The sequence below is a fragment of the Cornus florida genome, unplaced genomic scaffold, assembly GCF_030987335.1.
Source record: "Cornus florida cultivar Cherokee Brave unplaced genomic scaffold, ASM3098733v1 CherokeeBrave_3.0.0_Hap2_Chr05, whole genome shotgun sequence".
NCBI lineage: Eukaryota > Viridiplantae > Streptophyta > Magnoliopsida > Cornales > Cornaceae > Cornus > Cornus florida.
In genome coordinates, this window is record NW_026775575.1 from 6,551,271 (window position 1) to 6,571,554 (window position 20,284).

At 40.1% G+C, this 20,284-nt stretch overlaps 1 protein-coding gene across 4 annotated transcripts; it reads right to left on the reverse strand.

The window, feature by feature from the left end:
* Window positions 1-6,341: 6,341 nt before the first annotated feature.
* Window positions 6,342-18,619, reverse strand: LOC132306091 (F-box protein At5g39250). 4 transcript variants are annotated; one of them, XM_059803316.1, is made up of 4 exons: window positions 18,523-18,619; window positions 18,325-18,402; window positions 11,242-11,338; window positions 6,342-7,518 (listed from the first exon to the last, which is right to left on the reverse strand). In XM_059803316.1, exon 4 carries the CDS (start codon window positions 7,396-7,398, stop codon window positions 6,649-6,651), a length of 750 nt encoding a protein of 249 aa, XP_059659299.1. In that variant the 5' UTR covers window positions 7,399-7,518; window positions 11,242-11,338; window positions 18,325-18,402; window positions 18,523-18,619; the 3' UTR covers window positions 6,342-6,648. The 4 variants fall into 4 exon arrangements, with proteins under 4 accessions (XP_059659299.1, XP_059659298.1, XP_059659297.1 ...); XM_059803315.1 differs by lacking the exon at window positions 11,242-11,338; XM_059803314.1 differs by lacking the exon at window positions 18,523-18,619 and having other exon boundaries at window positions 18,325-18,513.
* Between the last annotated feature and the right edge of the window lie 1,665 nt (window positions 18,620-20,284).

The following is a 20,284-nucleotide window of genomic DNA, read 5'->3' on the forward strand; positions in this document are numbered from 1 at the left end:
TAACAAAGTTGGGGAATAAACTGAAATTCTTGCTCCCAAGGATTCAAGTCCTCCCAAAAATCTGAAAATCAGTCCGGAAATTCCAAATCCGCCAATACCAAGTGTTGAGACATCTTATGAGTCCAAGGCTCCTTATCCTCAACGTCTCAAAGAGTTTACACACTTTGGGAACAAGTGTGACAAAATTCAGGATATGTTAGAAGTCTTTAGGCAAGTAAAGATCAACATTCCTCTTCTCGATGCCATAATTGCCAAATTTCTTAAGGATTTGTGTACACAAAAACGCATTTCCAAAAGCAATATTCCAAAAAAGGTGAGGCTGACTGAATAAGTGAGTGCTATCATTCAGCACAATACACCTCCAAAGTTTAAGGATCCAGGTGCCTCGACAATTTCGCGTGTCATTGGAGACAACGAGATAGAAAAGGCCCTCCTTGACTTAGGAGTGAATGTAAATCTGATCCCTTGTTCAGTTTACTTGCAAGTTAGCTTCGACAAACTAAAACCCACTTTGGTTGTCTCGCGGGGCTTGTGGCACTGGGCGTCCGGACGTAAATTTTTTGGGCTACCGGAATTTCACTTTTCAACAAATGGAATTTGTTGGTCACGATCTATGAAAGGCGTCCGGACACCGGAAATGCACTTGGAGAGTGCGTCCGGACGCCAAGCTTCAATCTTCAAAGTTGACTCCTCATTTTTGCTTAGCTTCCGGGGCTTGACTTCATTCTCAGGCTGAGTATGATCTTAGACTGCAGTCCATTTTGCTGGGTTTCATAGCTCGCCAAACACCTTGTTTATTAAAAGCCCGTAAAAATTCGCTTTTATGCCATTTTAGAGATAAGCCCTAAAAATAACAAATAAACAAGAAAGTATGTAAAACATACTTTATTAACATGCTAAATAGACTAAACCATGTAATTAAGGGCGCTTGAATATGCAATATTTGGTACTTATCAGAAAAAGAAGAAGAAGATGATGAGCCAAGCATTGGAGATGATTTGTGAAGCAACCTTGATGACATCTACCTTCTCCATGAGTGGCTAGTCCTTCACTTAGGGCTTGGATGAGCCCTAAGTATGTGTAATAAAACTTGTGTCTTTCAATTTTGGGGATTGATAATTATAATTAGTGCTATGGTCTTATGAATTCAAACTTGGTTGTACCAAAGTTTATTTATGATAATTCTTTCTATTGATTCTCTATGTTGGTTGCATGTTGTCCTATGTGTAATTAATTGAGAATTAATCTCTACACTAAATGCTTTTTGTAATTGTGTTTAGTGATGGCCATGCATGGTATTTATTGAATATATTTGTTAATTAGTTTGATGGGTTATAGCTTAGTCTTGATGGGTTGTACTAAACCTTAGTTTACTTATAGCTAGGTAGACAATTCATGCTTCATTTTGATAGTCCATGCTTAATATTGCAAATTATATTATCCTCTTGATTTATATGTGTTTGTAGCCACATTTTGATTATGATAAGTTTTCCCCATTAATTGAAGACTCTTGGTTTAGTTGCATATGCTTAGTGGTGAGTTCCATGCCCTAAGCCCCCTCTTTCTATCTCTAAACCCTATTTAATTTAGTGTTAATTTCAATTGCATGTTCACATTAGTTTAATCAATCAATCAAACTTCTTTGTAATCTCACGTCCATTAATGTCATGTTAGCTATAATCCCTGAGGACGATCCCTTCTCACTTTATACTTCCGTATAAGTGTTTTGTGGCTTCTATAAATGTAAAAATTGATGCCCATTTTGCACTCTTAAGTTTAAATATTTAAACACATTTTGTGGTACACACCCAAGTTGCATCATCGTGGCATATATCCATATATATAAATTCATATCGTATCCAAAATAATAAAATACACTATCCGCCATAGTCTTTCAATGGCATGTTATCCACATATAAATCTGTGACCTGACACGAAATATGAGACAAAACTTATTAGCCAGCTCATCCATAGTATGCCCCCATATCCTGACAATGGTGCATAAATCCGAAACCATATTCTGACAATGGTTCCCAATCCAATAAATGATGCAAGCATGTATGTACATGAAATAATCCAGAGACAAACATGATATTAATTATACAAATGTCCATTGTATTTATTTAAGCAATATATAACAATTCTAAGTAGCATGTAATTAACTTACAAAATAAGTAATTAACTTACATCTCAATTAAATTGCATAAACCTCTACGTTATTGCATATTATTGTATATTATGCATTATGGGAATTAATTAGATCCATTTAAATCATCCAATAGGTGCTAAGTAGTTTTGGAACCCCCGAAAATAAAATAAACACACCATTAAACCCATTCTGCCAATTTTCCAAAAAGGGAGCCGTCTTTCTTTAACAAGGGAGACGGCTCTCTTCCTAAGAACCGCAAAATTCAAAAGGAAGCCAGCTCTCGACCTACTGCCCTTCATCTTCTCCGACTTTAGCCACTTTAAATTATTCCGATCTCCTCTGTTAAAGGTCCTAAACATCCGTACTAAGTCCCAAACGATCCTAATTAATTATTTAAAGTCATTATGCATTATTAGAATAGTTTTAAACAAATTTTCATGCATCAAGATTCAGGATAAAGTAAACAAATATACAAAAACATGCACACTGTTTTAAATCTGATTAAGCATGTAAACATAATCGTATTTACTGTATAATCATCCTAAAATTGACCTAGGTATATACTGAATATGAAGCCAAAGGAGAAGAGTAGAACAAGAAGTTGCCTTCGTGAGTTTCAAACCGAAAACCCGGATCTTCTTCTCTCAGTTCTATTTTCTGTTTTTCGGTGACCTCTGGTTGCCTTTGCAGCCTTCTGCTGCTTGAATATTAGCCCACGAATAGCCCTCCTATCCTTCCTTGACCGACGTCTTTCTTTCTCTCTCTAAAACTCTTGGCCTCCCTTCTCTCTCTATGTGCTATCTCACGTAGTAATACAGTCCCTCGTAGACATCTAATATGTGTATATATATATATATAAGGTACATAATACCCTAATCCTAGTTATACTACACTTCTGCCTTAGAGGAAAAGAAAAGGAAAAATAAAATAATTATACTAATAAATATACTAACTATATAACATCACGTATGTATATATATATATATACCCATTAATAAATGAATAATGATATATAACTGATGCAACCCTTGGATGGACCGACCATTCGTAAGCCCAACCTAATTCAAAACAGTGAAACCTCCACCCAAAATAAAATTAATCCTAAACACAAAGCCTAATTCAAATATTCCATTTAATAAAAAATTAAAATGGACTTTACAATTAAGCCCAATCCCACGCCCGGACCGGGCGGGACAAACGAGTGTGGTAAATGGCTTGGACCCAAGCTCCCCTAGGTCTTCCCCTTTTTAAAAACTTGGGTACCCATGGCCAAACCCAAATTCCAAACTTGGGCTATATAAACTCTAATTGGTTTCAGTTTATTTTCAATGTGGGACAACCACTTCCCACATTTTGCATGCCCATTTAAGCTTGTCAAATACCTTACTTTGGAGCTAATTTATCATTCATTCAGAAACGGATTTGAGAAAGTAAATATATCACGTTCATTTCCTTACGGAGAGGAACACGTTTCTCTATAGATCCGCAAGAAATTCTTAGTGGGGCCTACACAAAATTTCGCCCAAAGTTTCTATTTTGTATGATCCGTTTCCAACAGTCTATCTTTCCGAGTTACCCCTTTCAACACCTAAACCATCTTCTTCCTCTTTTTTTGTTTTTTTTTTGTTTTGTTTTGTTTTTTTTTTTTTTTTTTTTTTTTTGTCTCATGAACCCTCAATGTTTCTACAAAATATTATTTTCTTTGAATAGCCATGGATGTTGCTGCTATTGTTCCAGAGCTTGTTGTCATGTGGGCTCGCGTTTTCGACTTTCAGGAAGTTTGGTTTGAGTGTGATGTTAATGTAAGGGTTAACTTCAGTTACACCCCCTGTGGTTTGTCCAATCTTCAAGGAGACCCCCTCACATTTGTAAAAATTCAGTCAGACCCCCTGTCAGACATTGTCAAAACAAATAAATAAATGTAATGACTAATTTACCCTTTTGTCATTTTCCTATATACTTGACCAAACAACATATTTTATAAGTCCCACCAAGATTAGTTTTATCTGTTTGAACCAAATAGTCAACTAATCTTCTCTCATCCCTCATATCTCAATAGCAAAGTCAGCTCACAAAATTAGACTCATTGCTTTGCAGTTCAGTTTAGTCTCAGCGACTCAATGTCAAAGTTTCAGCAACCTACTGATATGAGCATAGAGCTTGAGAGACTAGGAAGAAAACGGAGATACATTGACCCAACCGTGAGCTTTAGTTTCGACGAACTTCAATTTCAGTAGACTACGGTCTGGTGAGCTTTAGTTAGATGTACAACTTCCGATACCAAGATCGTTGAGGGTACAAATTGAAGTGGACGAAGTTGCAGCAGTCACCGGCGAGTTTTCCGCAATTATTCTTTGAATTCAGACACCCAATACAGGAGAATGAGTACCAGACAGAGTATGCTCTCAATCAGATCCGCGAGCTTGATGGATATATATGGTTGAATTGATGATTTTATTAGATTATTTCAATGATATATTGATGAGAATGGTTGAATTGATGAGTTAAATTGAATTGTTGTGGGTCGGATTAGAAGAAACGGTGGGATGGTGGTTATGAAACTCAGAAATTCTCTATTTCCGCGACCTCATCGGCAGCAAGAAATTCGCAATCCGAGCTAGCGAGGATGACCCAGGCCTCGAATATGTCGACCGGATCCTCGCCGTTGTCAACACACTCCTCGTCGCTGAGAGTCGGTTCAACAACCTGGCATCAGAGATGAGCTTGAAGGCTTTGTCGGCGAAGGCGAGCTTGTTCCTATTAGGGGGGTTCAAGAGGAGTGCGAGCCGGTGGTATTGAGTGGCAATCTTGAATATCTTGCTGCCAATGAGTCGCGGCTGGTGAGGAGCTTGTTGGCGATGAAGATCATCGCTCGACCTCTGTTGCTGCTACTGTTGTGGGTGCTCCATTATCTTCTCTCTGTAATAAGTGTTTTTTCTGATTTATTTTCTTTTGGATTTGTAGATAAAACGTTTACCTAAGGTATCGTTTGGTGGAACAGGCTTGTCATTAACAGAGGCGTTGAGTTTTCATCAACGACACCGTTTATTTCTTATCTAATATATAGACTATAATCAAGTCTATAGCCAAACATGACCTTGGAGGGCAATCTGGGCATTTAATCTAATTTTTTTGTTGACATCAACAAAATGTATTTTTGACCAGCTTTGATTGTTGACTGAGAGGGGAGATTGACGTGTGTCAGAAAAAGTAAGGGATTTGACTGAATTTTTGCAAACGTGAAGGGGATCTCCTTGAAGATTGAACAAACCATAGAGGGTGTAATTGAAGTTAAACCCTAATGTAATTGTGGAAGCTCTGAAAGTGGGTTCTCGGCGCCCTTCTGTCATCGCCTCATGCATCTTTGATATTTGCATTGATCTAGACCGCTTCTCGTGGGTAAAGATCTCTCATGTGCTGCGGCAAGGTAATCAGGTAGCCCATGCCCTTGCATCTCTCTTCATCTTGCTTGCGTGCCGATTTTGTCCTCTCTCAAATTCTAGAGGAGGTGCTTTAGTTTGTGAATTTGGACTATTGTCCTCTTGTTTGCTGGTGTTTTCTTCTATTTGCCAGGAAATTAAAAAAAAAAAAATTAGGTCTAACATGCCATACACAGAACTGTTAATCAAGGACTGCCCCGAGGACACATTATTACACGTCACACACAGTTGTCCATGAATGAGTGGGCCTCAAGGGACAGGTAAGTGGTGGGTTTGGTTGTAGTAATAAGTAATCCCCCCTGTATATTATTCCTTGGATCTACTCCAACCGGCCATTAGGGTTTGTTCAATTCCAATCATTCTCACTTACCCCTTTCAACGCCCGAGCCGTCGTGCTCCTCATTTTCTTTTACTCTATGTTTCTACAAAATACTATTTTCTTAAAACAGCCATGGATAATGTTGCTGCTGCTATTTAAGCTCAGTTTTCATGCTATTCTTGAATTTGCATTTTATTTAGAATAAGGAGATCTTATAACGCCAACATATATTAGCGGATGTAGTCCAACCACCCCGTTTAACATTATTTAGCCCATACAAAATTGCTTTACATTTCCAACTAGAAGAAAATTACATACATCCAATTCTTTTCCAGCTAATAGTCAGATACAAATCAACTAGTTCAGCAAAGCACTTGAAAACTGATGCATCAAATATGCATAGGAGGACAATAATAATAGAGGCGCGCAAAAATAATAATGCAATCAATTGAGCATTTGACTATTTCAGCCCTTAAACAAGTCCGATATTATCTCATTCAGGTCGAATATTAAGCATGAGAAAACTGACCTACGAAGAAATGATACAATGTACACAAATACGAAATTTTGTCCTTCAGTTTATTATTGGAAACAAACATAATTAATATGTACAAACTTCACACAATCACACGAGGAGGAATATACCAACCAGGCCAGATTTCTTAATGAGGCTACAGAGTCATCGACATCATTTCAACTACTCAGCTTCCCCGGAACCCTCAGAAGTGAGGGTTCGACCTTCACTTCCAATCAAGAATGTCTAGTAGCCATAGTACCTCTTCCTTAGAGTTGGCAGCGTCACAGAAATCTATTTCGATACCAAAAACATCAATGACCCCTTCACTACCATTGTCCATGAAGAGAAGGGAGATCCATGCCCGGATACCAGATACAAAGGGGTGTTCAGGAGAGAAATCAAGGTAGTCAAATGCAAGTGCCCTATAGGCAGTCCGATCTATATAATCAAATATTGATTTGTTGATTATGCAAGCAGCTCTATTGGAATCCTTGCGTTCTACAAGCAATGAGACACTGACTGTCTGGCACAGTGGAATGGTGAATTTTGGCTCCACAGGTAGCACCATTTTATATTCTGGGCCCTCCAGATGGAACCTTAGCATGTCACTAACTCCAGGTGGCGGTATCCTGATCCCATTCTGGAGAGCAGGGCCCGGGACAACTTCTGAGAAGATTGACCTCTCTTCTGTCCAAATGTCGATGTAGAACTCCAAGTCATTAAAGGACAGTCGTGGTGGAAGGAACGACCGACAACGCTGGCGTTTATAGAAAGTTTGGAATAGCTTGTGGTAGGTTACAGTGGGAGAGGATGGTCGCTTGCAGATTGAAGGCCATCTCTTGGCACATACGCATTTCCAAAAGTAATCATCCCGGGCTATCTCTCGCCATTGCTTGCATACCAGCATACATGCAGCGAGGTCAGTGCCTTCAAGTAGCGGGAATACATCCTTCAAAACTTCTTCATATGACATTGTCAGGTCAAGGATGAGTATTACAAGGGAATAACAAAAACTTAGCCACACTATTTACAATTTTTTTTTTTTTTTTGGGTAAAATGGAGAGCTTTAAAGTGGTCAGCTCACATGGATTCCCTGCAAAAAACACAAATGAGATTCAACTTCAGAATTTTCACTGCATATATATTTTTAAGATTGACAACATAACTCAAACATTAATATTTTTCTTCAAAGATATGAAAAAAATATAAAAAATTAAAAGAAGTGAGAACTTTGTCATCACCTATTTTATATTTAACTTTCTAAAATCATTTATAATAATTTCATCCCACGTTAATTTTGGTCATTCTCTCTGTCTCTTTTTCTTTTCTTTTCTTTTATTTATTTCTTGTTAAGTCACCATCTCCATTTCTTAGCTTCTATAAAAACTAATCTTCTTTTTTCTGGAGCATTTATAGGTCTTCGATGCATGTGTTCATACCTAGGTCGACTCTCTTATTTCCTCATGATGGGTGTCACTCCTCACGCCTCCATTAGTAACCCTATATCTTCTAGTCATTTCAAGAATCCATCTTAACCTTCTCAATACTGCTACATTAAAGGCATTGTTCTTGTTTCTTTTTTTAAAGCCCAAAACTCAGCTCCATATAGTATAGTTGGCTTAAAAACAGTTTCACGGAATTTTCCTTTCGACCTATTTGGTATTCTTTTATCGTAAAAGATGCCACTATATTGTCTCTTACATCACTATGTATCTCTCTATCATTTTATATTATCAATCTTAAATATCGAAAAAGGCTATGTTGACTAAACCTTTGATTTTGAAATGACTAAAATATTATCAAGATCTCAATCTTTATTGAATATGCTCTATTTTAGTTCAATTAAAATCTTAAGCTTTCTTATTCTAAGTCACTTCTCCACATTTTAATTTCTATTGCCAGGTTTTCTTTAGAAGCATCTAATAAAACGATATCATCAGCGCAATCGCATGCACCATGAAATGTCTATTCGGGAGTAGCACTGATGCTTAATTCAATCCTTCGCTTATAGAAGACTCACTAGTTTCATCATGTATAGTAGAAACTCTAATTTCTGTGTTTGCATACACATTCTAAATAATCTTTATTATTTGTATTATTTGTAAGGTGCACCAAATTATCTCTTGAGACCCTATCATACACTTTTTCTAAGTGAAAAAAAACCAAATGTAGATCTCTTTGCTCACTCCTGCTTTCTTTAAGTAATTGCCTAAGCAAGTATACAACTTCCATCGTCGATCTCCCTAGCATGAAATCGAATTTGGTTATTTGATGTCGTGAGTCCTTCCTTAATCTTCATTCTATTACCCTTTTCCATATTTTCATTGTCTGTTACTACAGTTTGTATATGCCCTTTATTTCTGTAAATTGATACTACTGTACTTTCCCTGCACTCGTTCGGCATCATTCCTATTCCCTTTTTTAGAATGGTGTCAAACAACTTTGTTAGCCATTCAATTCTTACATTTCCTAATGTTCTCCAGGCCACTACAAGTAGTACCATCAGTGCCTACGGATTTATTATTCCCCATCTTTTTTAAGTCTGTCATCTATTTTTTTATTGGTTCGTTCTACCTCCTCTCTAGGGTATAATTCCTCATTTAGTAGATGTTAAATTAATGTTTTCAATTAGCTAATATATCTTTTTCTTCAGCTAATATTTTATTATATGTCTTTAATACATCGAATTTGATTAATATCTTTAATTGATTATACTCTTTGCCAACTTATAAACCACAATTTTTACCCTTTTTTTGTACCCCTAATTTTTCATACAAAACATTTAGTGAGTTCTACTTAGCTACTCTCACTATCTTCTTGGCTTTACATTTGAGTTTACATGGCTAAAAAAAGTAAAGAGAAAGTTTAAACCAAACAAAAAATTCAACTAAAGAAGTGTATTCAGCTCCATATTATGACCACCCCCGATTGCACACTTTCTATTACAAAGTAACGGACTTAATACAAAAGATCTCCTAGTTCAAACCAAGATCAAAACTATCTCAAGATCCATGCCTTGACCAGAAATTGCAAAACAACGGATGCCCGCAACATCAAAAACTTGTATATAATGTAGGTCAAAAATCCAGAACTTTATTGGATTGAAAACAACATGTGGTGTGCACACAAGCTTAGAACATAAAACTCAAAAATCTAAGACTGTTCAAAGGAGTAATAAAAGGAAATTCAATAGTCTTCCAAACCCTCCAAAAGAAAAATCTTTCTGTGATAAAGATTTGAACTTCATACTTGACATCCAGTGATGGCTGGATCCTTAGGCGGTCGCCTAAGGCTTAGGCCAATGGGAGGGCCCCACTCTGTACAATTCAGTTTATATTTATCCTATTTCAATGTTATTAACATTAGAAAAAGAAAAAAAATCTTTCATCCAATATTGTTTAGGGCTGCAAATGAACCGAGCTGTTCATAAACAGCTCGGGCTCGGCTCGCTAAGGGCTCAGTTCAGGCTCGTTCGATTAGTAAATGAGCTGAGCCCGGGCTCAATTTCCAGGCTCGTTTAGTAAACGAGCCAAGCCCGAACAACGTTGGTCTCGGCTCGTATAGGCTCGTGAACAAAGCTTAGGCTCGTTATGCCTTATTTGCCGAAAGCATCAACGGGGTGCCTTATTTGGGCTGTATAATTTAATTTGGGCTTGTCTATGTTATGAGCTTGATGTACATTATTCTTATATTTATAATATAAGTTTACCTACCAGATTTTTTATTTTTTATTTATATTTTTGTGAAATACTAATTAATTTTGAGAACAAGTATTTTTTTTAAAAATATATATTATTTTTATTAAATGAGCCGAGCCCGAGCTTTTTAAATCAAGACAAGCCCGAGCCCGAGCTCAAGTCTTTGAGCTCGTCACGAGCCGAGCCCGAGCCCGAGCAGACTTCGTAAACAACGAGCCAAGCCCGAGCAAACCCAAGCTTGGCTCGGCTCGGCTCATTTGCAGCCCTACTCCTATTTTCTCTCTTTACCTACTTTTTCTATTTCAATCTCCTATTTTTTCCCTCCCTCCCTCCCTCCCTGTTCATATTTTTTCCCTCCCTCCTCCATATTTTTTCCACTCATTAGTCTCTCCATCTCCTATTTTTTGTATTATCTCACTTTCTCATGTCGTATCACTATTTTTTCTACTCTCGCAAGAGAAGTTTTGTCAATGGGAAAGACCATATATATGGGGATGAAGGAATGAAATTGAGTCTGGTGTAGTGTAGTTATGAAACTAATGAATTCCCTAGCCCTACGTACCAATTAATCACTAATATATATATATATACGTTTTGCCACCAATCTCTTGTGCATGGGTTGACATTTTTCGTGGAAACAATTCATTGAAAACAACATCCCGAACCGGATGAGTCAACTAAGACCTTGAATTATCTCAAGAACTTCCAAAAGTTGAAGCCTCCGGAATTTACGAGAGAGCCTAACTGTAACGGGTGGGTACTTCGCGATCCGACCCAAAAGCCTAAGCTATTAGGTGGGGCTAAAACCCCGCCCATATATACCCAATCACTCTCCCATCCTGATCCGATGTGAGATAGGCTCCCCCTTGTTACACTAACCCACTAGAGGCGGAGAATTGGCTTGAACAAGTGATGAAGAAGTTCGAGTTGATTGATGACCAAATAAAAGATGCAGAGCAGCGCAAGGTAAGGGGTTAGATAAGGAGAGCACTGAAATTATTAGTGCAAACTCGATTTACATTATTAATGGCTATTTTAAATTTCCAACTAACTTATTTTGTCAAGGCAGAGAGAAAAATAAGCAATTTTGTGGTTATGATATCTTTGGACCGACTCACCTCATCCGATAGGTGACGCATGGGAGAGGTCAAGTGCACCAAAATGATGTAATTATAATGAACACGCAACCATACATCAAGTCTCGAGATGCAGTACCTATTACATGAATATGGAACACATTATACTGAGAACACAACACATGACACCATTAAATTGAGAATACAACTCGTGAACGTTTATTGTAATAATGTTGTGCGTGCATCAAAACAAGAGAGGATTTGAATCCGATTATGTGACCACTTCCATCAATCATGTGATGAATCTGATGCTGAAAGTTCACATTAGTGCTTACAATACGTCAATGGTTCAAGTCCTGCACATCTCCTTGTAGACCAGAGGACCCAGGATCCCACTATAAGATCATTTCCATCCACTGTGTCTTGATTTAAGTTAATATTAGTGCTCACAATAATTACTTTTTATGGGAGAAATTTTATTAAGGATGTAAGTTTAGTGGGAGCAACCTTATAATAGACCCTTTCTTTATGTAATGTGTTCAACCAATGTTTACATCTGCAATACATCCAAGTCACAATTTTTTTTTTTTTTTTTTTTGAAAAGATTTTATAAATACGCTGAAATGGGCAGCGCTCCCAAAACAAACGACGACACTAAAGTTTCAAGCTATCAACAAAATCCAAAAGTCAATCCACTGACATACAATCCCGCCCATTCACCCAAAAGAATAAAGAAGAAAGTATACTATACTTAATAGCCCACCCAAATAGGAGACTCCACACCCTCAAAGTATCTCCTATTTCTCTCTCGCCACAAACCCACCATATAAACAAGCGAGTGGCCCTCCAAGCATCTCTGACTTGGCTCTCCACTATACACCCTCTCTAAGTCACAAGCAAGTCAACCGTAGAATTTGAGAACACCCATGGAATACCAAAAGCAACCAACAAAATGATCCAAACATCCCTTGCCACCGAGCAATGAATAAGAAGATAGTTGACAAATTCCCCCGTCTCCTTACACATCTAGCACCTGTTTACCACAACTTGACTACTTCTTCTAAGATTATCAATAGTGAGGATGCTTCCCAAAGCAGTTGTCCACGAGAAAAAAGCTACCTTCAGTGGTGCTTTCGTCCTCCAAACAGCTTTCCAAGGAAAAACTAGGCCAAGAAACTCCACCATACTAAAATAGAAAGACTTGACCTCAAACACCCATCTCGAGGCACCCACCCACACCATCTCATCCATGCCCACCTCGACCACCATTTGGCTATAAATGAAAACCAAAAGATCTGTAACCTCCACTAGTTCCCAATCATGGAACTGTCTACGAAACCGTAAATCCCAAATCACCTCGACCAGCTCTGCCTTCTCTCCTGCCTGTTTTTTTCATCCTCGGCTGCCAGTTCAATTCCCTCTTCTAATTCCTTCTCAATCATATCATCTTCATTCATCAACTCCCTTTTCCAGTGGTCTCCACGAGACTTTTTCCTTTTCTCAAGTGCTGCCTTCACCTTGTCAATCATTTTAATTGCATCCTGGGGTGACTGGCTAAGTGGACCAGATCTCTATTCACAGCAATTTGGTACATAAGCGGGAACCTATGGGCCAAAGCCAAATCCCCACACCATGTCTTCCCAAAATCTGACATTTCTTCCTCTTTGAACCTTAACCCGAATCAGTTTAGAAAATTCATCCCAACCTCTACGGATAAGTTTCCACGAGCCCAAACCCGCTGGAAATCTAACCTCCCTAAACTGCCACCCACCGATACCCTCCTTGTAACGACAAACGATGACACGCCTCAAAAGCTTGGACCTCTCTCTCCAAAGCCTCCACAACCACTTTCCCAACAGTGCCTTATTAAACACATCCAGCCTTCGAATGCCCAATCCCCCCATTTTACTAGGGGAGCACACTTTCCTCTAGTCAACCAAGTGAAACTTGAACTCATCTCCTAAATCGCCCCACAAGAACTTCTTTTGAAAAACATCAAGTCTTCTAACAAACTGTCTTAGGTATCGGGAAAAGCGACAAAATATGTCGGAAGGCTTGAGAGTGTGCCATAAGAGTAACCCTCCCCCCTTTTGACAAGTATTGCTTCTTCCACCCTGAAAGCCTCTGCTCAAATCTCTCTACAATCGGATCCCACACAAAAATTCTCATCGACGATGCTCCCATAGAAAGTCCCAACTAGGAGATCAGAAAAGAGCCAACACCACATCCCAGTGTATCAGCTAGAACTTGAATATCTTCCACCACCCCAACTGGGACAATCTCACTTTTTCCAATATTTATCTTCAAACCATAAACAACTTGGAAACAAGCTAACACGCATCTTAAATACATTAGCTAACGAAGATTAGCATCACAGAAAACAATTGTATCATCCGTAAAAAGCAGGTGGGAAATGACAAGCTGATTGGGGGCTCTACCCACTGAGAATCCTGAATAAACCCAAGTTCCCCCGCCTCACCCATCAACCGACTAAAAGCCTCCATCACAATAATAAACAAGAAAGGGAAGAGAGGGTCCTCCTGCCTCAATCCTTGAGAAGTAGCAAAGAAACTAGCCGGATATCCATTCACTAAAATAGAGAACCGTGCTGTTGCAATACAAAAAAAAAAATCCACTCCCTCCACTTTTGACCAAAGCCCATTCTCCTCTTCATATGCATCAAAAAATCCCAGCAAACATGGTCATAAGCCTTTTCAATATCCAATTTGCACACCACACCCGGAATTCCACTCCTCACCCTAGCCTCAATACATTCACTGGCGATCAATACAGAATCCAGAATTTGACGGCCTCCAACAAAAGCATTCTGAGAATCCGAGATTACCCCATCAAGCACTCTCCTAAGGCTAACACTTTCGCAATTATTTTATACCCAGCCCCAACAAGGCTAATGAGTCTGAAATCCTAAGCCTCAATAGCTCCACTCTTTTTTGGGACCAGAGTAATAAGGGAAGCATTGAGACTCTTCTCAAATGATCCATGCAGGAAAAAGTAACCAATAGGCAATAGCCCCCATCACCTCAACCTTCACCAACTCCCAATTATGCTGAAAGAAAGCTAAAGAAAAACCACCCGGTCCAGGGGCTTTACCCCCATCACAGCTCCTCAAAGCTGCCAACACCTCCTCCCCAAACAGCATCTCAAGCAAGTTCCTAACACCATCCGAGATAACCGCAAACTCCAGCCCATCAAGCAAAGGCCTCCACGAAGCATTCTCCTCAAAGAGCTGCTTGAAAAAAGACCCAAACCCATTTCAGATGTCATCATCTGCAGTTACCGTAACCCCATTAAGTTGAATCTTCCCAATGTGATTACCTCTTCTATGAGCATTAGCTATACGGTGAAAAAACTTCGTGTTTCGATCACCTTCCTTAAGCCAAAGGGATCTAGACTTCTGTCTCAAAGATATTTCCTCCACCTCCACAATCTCTCCAAACTCAACCTTACACTCCTCCCTTCTGCTCACCTCCCTGCTACTAAGCCCTTCCTCACCCTCCTTCCTATCTAGAACTGAGATTTCCTGGAGGATTCTGTTCTTTCTCTATACAAGGTTACCAAACACTTCTTTGTTCCAAGTCTTAATATTGCGCTTCAAAAACCTTAATTTGGAAACTCAGACTCCCCTAACCTCATAGCCTGTCAACCAAATCTGAACCCTATCTTTGAAATCAACATCATGGAGCCACACATTTTCAAACCGGAAAGGCGATCTCCCTCTCCTCACCCCTCCACAATCAAGAAGAATCAGAATATGGTCCGAAATAGACCGGGCCAAAGCCACCTAAGACATATCAGGGAATTTCTCCTCCAAATCCCCCGACACCAAGAATCTGTTCAGCTGTGACAATGTAGGTGAATCCCCACTAGACCACGTGAAGTGGCCTCCTTCCATCGGAAGATTAATAAGGTGGTCTTTCAATCCCCGAACATTCCAAGACACAGTCTTGAGCTTCATAGATACACAATATCCCCCCCCCCCCTCTTCATAGACTTCACCATCGCCCACTCATCCTCAATCACTTGAAACATATCATGAGTTCTCTCCTCCTCCCCAGCATATGATAATCCCAACAAACCACTTACCCCACCTATACTTTCCATAAACCAATCATCCTTACTGTCTTCCAAGTTAGCAGCCCTTTGCACGTCTCTAATAATTGCCAATGGTGTATCTATTCCAACTGTATCCCCAATCTCCCAAACTGGTGGTGGAATGGCCAATACAGAGGAACCATCTATCACAGCCAAAGAGAGCAGAGCCCCTCTATGCAGATCCCAGCCATCAGAAGTACACATATCACTACCCTGTTCAGAACTCCCAGCAGTCAGCAAACACGACTCAACAGCGTCCCATCCCAATGCAGCTTCAAATCAGCTCTTAACGCCTCAGTCGTCCCCCCCATCGATCAATAACTGAGTTCCTCGCCCAACACACAGCACAACACTGCCGTCGTCCTTCCAACTTGGGAGGAGCATAGCAGACAGTCCTTGATCTTCAAACAGCACTTCTCAGAGCCTAACATCGTCCCTGTAAATTCTATGGAAACAGACGCTTCACCATCATCCTCAAACTGGGGACAGCCTATGAGCCCCCATACACAATTCCCCATCCACCAAACCATCATCCCTCCTTAACACCCCACAAGGAGTAGAAGCAGAAGAAGGGGTAGAGAAGGAAAAGAGATTTGGCGAGAGAACAAAGCACTTACCCGGTTTTAGCTCCACTGGTGGACTTTACCCACTTTCGCTTTTGCTTCTGAGATCATCTTTGCCCTTTTGCACTAACTTGTGCGTTGCTCGGGATCTGATTCAGATAGTCGTGAAAGCTTGAATCAATACCCATTAATCTCGGTCTCGCATACGTCATCTCCTCAACTCCTCCAGATGAACCGACTTCCTCACCTACTAAAGCAGACCCAACTTGAAGAGGTTCAAATGCATTATGAAGTCCAAGCCCAAACGATTGACCCTTGAACAGCCCAACAAACTGCCTAGACCCTAAATAGTTCACATTAGTCTTCCTTTGTGTGTGGAAAGGATGGGCCTTAGCCTTCCTCTCTGTCCCTGAAACATTATGTCTCAGCTCATGGACTATCTGGCCCGATCTGCTTCGACCAAAACTTCTTCACCCAGTAACATTTTGCCCAACCTACCTCGACCATTACTTTTCGTATGTCCGTTATGGGTCCAAACTGCATTTGGCCAAACCCTTTTATCCCCTTCCCCAATAGGCTTGTGAAACCGCCCACTAGGCCCAGCCCACGAGTGTGATCCACCCCACTCCCCTTTACGTGGTCTGTCACGTGCCCTCTCTTTGAAATTCAAACCCTTTATCTTATCCAGATAAGTGCAATCCTTGGAATCCCTTGCATGCCAAGCACATGTCCCTTCTTCCCACCTCCTCTCTGCAACCTCAGCCATTCATCTTCCAGAAGAAAAGTACTCTCATCCCTTCTGTCAAGTCCCTCATTAGTTGGGACAATCTCTGGATACCTCTCAGATACACCCTTTAACAAAGTCGTTCGTCGTTCACAAGAATCCACTGCGGGACAACGCCACCAGCATCGACATAGATGATGACCTTGCTCGCATCCTTCCTTTCGTCTACTTCAACCTTTCTGAAACCCCCACAAGTGTTTCCAATAGCTTCAAAGAAACCATAAGACCACAAATGCAGTGGTAAGGCAAACACCATCACTCTTCACCTTCTTTTCCTTGAGATTACCACAACACCCCACATGAAAGGACCACACATCCAAAAGTAATTCAGCCTCTCCCCAAGTCCATTTACCTTCCCTCAAAACCCTAATCGCCTCAGCATGCGACGGTAGTCTGACCAGCAAAAGGGAGTCCGGCAACGGGGAAACCATCACACTAGTAGAAATTTTCCAAGCCCCAGTCTTCAATCCTCACACAATCCCCCACATCACGATCAAACCTTCCCACCAGAAAACTTTGAATGACATCTCTTCTTTTCCAAATGCTTTGATCATCCAAAAATAAGTCAACACCCCTTTTTGACACCTTCGTCTCCACAACACCATGCTTTGGGAGATTTGGGATCGTCCTCGCCACCTCAACATATGATCGATTCCCAGATCCCTCGTACAGGGCAGATCTAGCTCTCATTAGGAGGTAACTATCATTGCCGATGCAAATGTAGTAAAAAGGTTTCAGTTTTCACAATTTTTGGTTTGTTTTCCTTTATTTATTCTGGATAAGCTTTCTAATTGAATTTGTGTACACAGACTCACAGTATTAAGGATTGAATTCCTAACTCACATCATATTGATTCTAAACTATTAACTTATGTTATAACTAATTCTAAATTCAGTCAACCTTTTTTTCTCCACAGATAAATCTAAATGCAGTTACTTTCCAAAAGAACATTGAGTTGAGTATAAATCCTTTTCCTAATTATCATATTAAGTGTAGAACCTCAAGAAAACCCAATCAAGCAGTAAGGATAACACATAGATGGGCTAGGCAAATACTAAATCAAATCAGACCTCTCAAGTTAAATAGGAACCCACAAGTTCACAAACCAATTTTCTATTTTCTATTTTCTATTTGTTGAGAGAGCTCAATAGTAATACTAATATTCTCAAGTTAAATAGGAACCCACAAGTTTGCAAGTTTAGAGAGCTCAATAGTAATACTAATATTTCCAATTTTTTTTTTTTTTTTAAAAATAATTCTTTGAATTTATCCTGATATCTTCTTAAACCTGCAGTTTTGAATCTATCTCGCATTTTACCAATAATTTCCGAATAAATTGCCAAACACCCAAAATATTACTAACTCCGGAATTTAGTACAAGAATTTCTCTCACAAGCACCAGCCCTAGTCGACAGCCATCAAAGCCCTAACCCCGCTGCATCGCCGTCAGGGAAATCCATCACCACACAACCGAAGCCCAATCAACATCACAAACCTAGCCAAACACTATTCTTTCAAGCCAACCGCGGCCCCATCGCGTAACCCTACCACCGATTATCCCCCACAATCCCCAAACCCTAATTTTCGAAACCCTCTGTCGTCGATCTCAAGGCCACAAATAAAAAAAAAATAAAAAAATAAAAACAGAGAAGAAGAAAAAAGTACCTCCTCAAAGTTTCGCCGTCACCGTCACCGTCACCGTCACTGCCATCTCCTTTCAATGCCTCCAGTCGCTCTGCCTCTCTGCGAATTTTTTTTTTTTTTTTTTGGTGAAAAGTCAAGCCATTAGATAGATCATAGATGTAACAAAAATGTACAATTCATATATAAAGTAATAGACAGCTAAACAGGGCATAAGCCAACCAAGTCGAAAGAAAACAAGTGAACGAGCCCAACAAAATAAGGATCAGATCCAACAAGAAACGGAGGACAAAGGAAGCCCACCAATCCATGAAACAACAATGCTCAGACAACCAAACAATGTCTTGCAGACCAAGCACTAGCGGGACCAATACTAATAGTAATTTATTAGGCAGTCTTCTTTCTAATTAGTTAATTTAGGTAATATGTATTTCCTTATTTTTTAGGATAATACTTGCATCCTGCGAGGGGGACGAAGTTCATCCTCCTTGCTGACGTGGCCCTCTAATATTCAGACATCTATCCAAAATTAAAAAATAATAAACTATGGGTAATGCCCATTTGTGCGGGTTAAACCCGATTCTCCAACACTCTCTCTTCTCTCTCTCTTTCTCTCCGTCAGGTGCTGGTTAAACCCACTTCTCTTCTCTCTTTCTCTTTGTCTCTTTCTCAGAAGACCCAATTATTCACGCCTCCCCCCGCCATCATCCTCAACTCTCTTAGCCCTTTCCTGGAACACCTTCGGCTTGTGTCCGGCAGCAAAGGCGGAGGTGGTTCTGTCGTGCGCCTTTACAGACTCTCCTGCTAATCCTAAACTCCCTAAAAAAGGTTTACCTATTTCTTCCATAAGACGCTTTTATGGATGATTTTATACAGGTTCTTTGAATTTGTGAGTTAAGAGGCTGAGTTTGGAAAAATCAATTTTGGGTTTGTGTTTAACCCTACTTTGAATCTGGGATTTTTGGAGCTACAAAGTGGCGGTTGTCGATGTCAAACTTGGTAGTGGGTGAGTGAAGGGAGAGAGTTTGAATCGGGTCTTTTAAATGCGAGAATTGTTTCATCTATTGATAAATTTGATGATATCGAAGGTGGAGAAACCGACCCAAATCTGATTTCGGCCCCAAATTTTGTTCTCAACCATGGCCGCCATTATACATACATACATACATACATACATATATATATATATATATATATATACATACATGTATATACCTTACAATAGAGAGAGAGATTGTGAGTGAAAGAATTTTAGTAAGGGACAAAGATGTATGCCTACTGTTTAGCTTCAATTTACTCATTAATGGACACACCATCACCATCTGTTTTGCTCTGGTTATAATATGAATTGGGTTGACTTTTTACATCATACTAGTTATATTAGAGACTCTGTTTGGTGTAGAGGCAAGCATTCATGTGTGGTAGCCATGAGCAGGAGTGTGGCAGCGGTGATGGATCCGGCGTTGGCGACGGCGGCTTGTGCACGTCGGCGATTGACAGAACAGCGGGCAAGATGGGTTGTGGATGAACTTCAGCAGTGCTCGGATGGGGGGCGAGATGACGACGGTGAGCTTTTGCAGCAGTAGGCGACGAGCTGTGGAGAGGACTCAGCTGCGATGGGGTGGTTGGCGGCGTGATGGCAGTGGCAAGCTTGCCTTCGGATGATGGTGGTGGCAGCACAGCCACCAATATTAGTGGTGGTAGTGGAGTTGTTGTTGGTGGCGTGACTGGTGTCATTTGAGCCCATTTGATTTTGAGGGCGGCGGGGGAGGGGGCGGGGGCGGGGGCGGAGGAGGAGGATTTGACGGTGGTGGTGTGGTAGTTGAGAGAGATGAGTTATAAGAGACAAAGAGGGAGAGACTAATTTAGAAGAACGGGTTTGACCCACACAAATGGGTATTACCCATGTTTTTATTGTTTTTTTATTTATGGACACTTGTTAGCATGGAGGGATGCCACATCAGCAAGGAGGATGAAACTCATC

Bases quoted from the DNA above. Each gene is read 5' to 3' on its own strand.
- LOC132306091 (XM_059803315.1), bottom strand. From the start codon at position 7,398: ATGTCATATGAAGAAGTTTTGAAGGATGTATTCCCGCTACTTGAAGGC.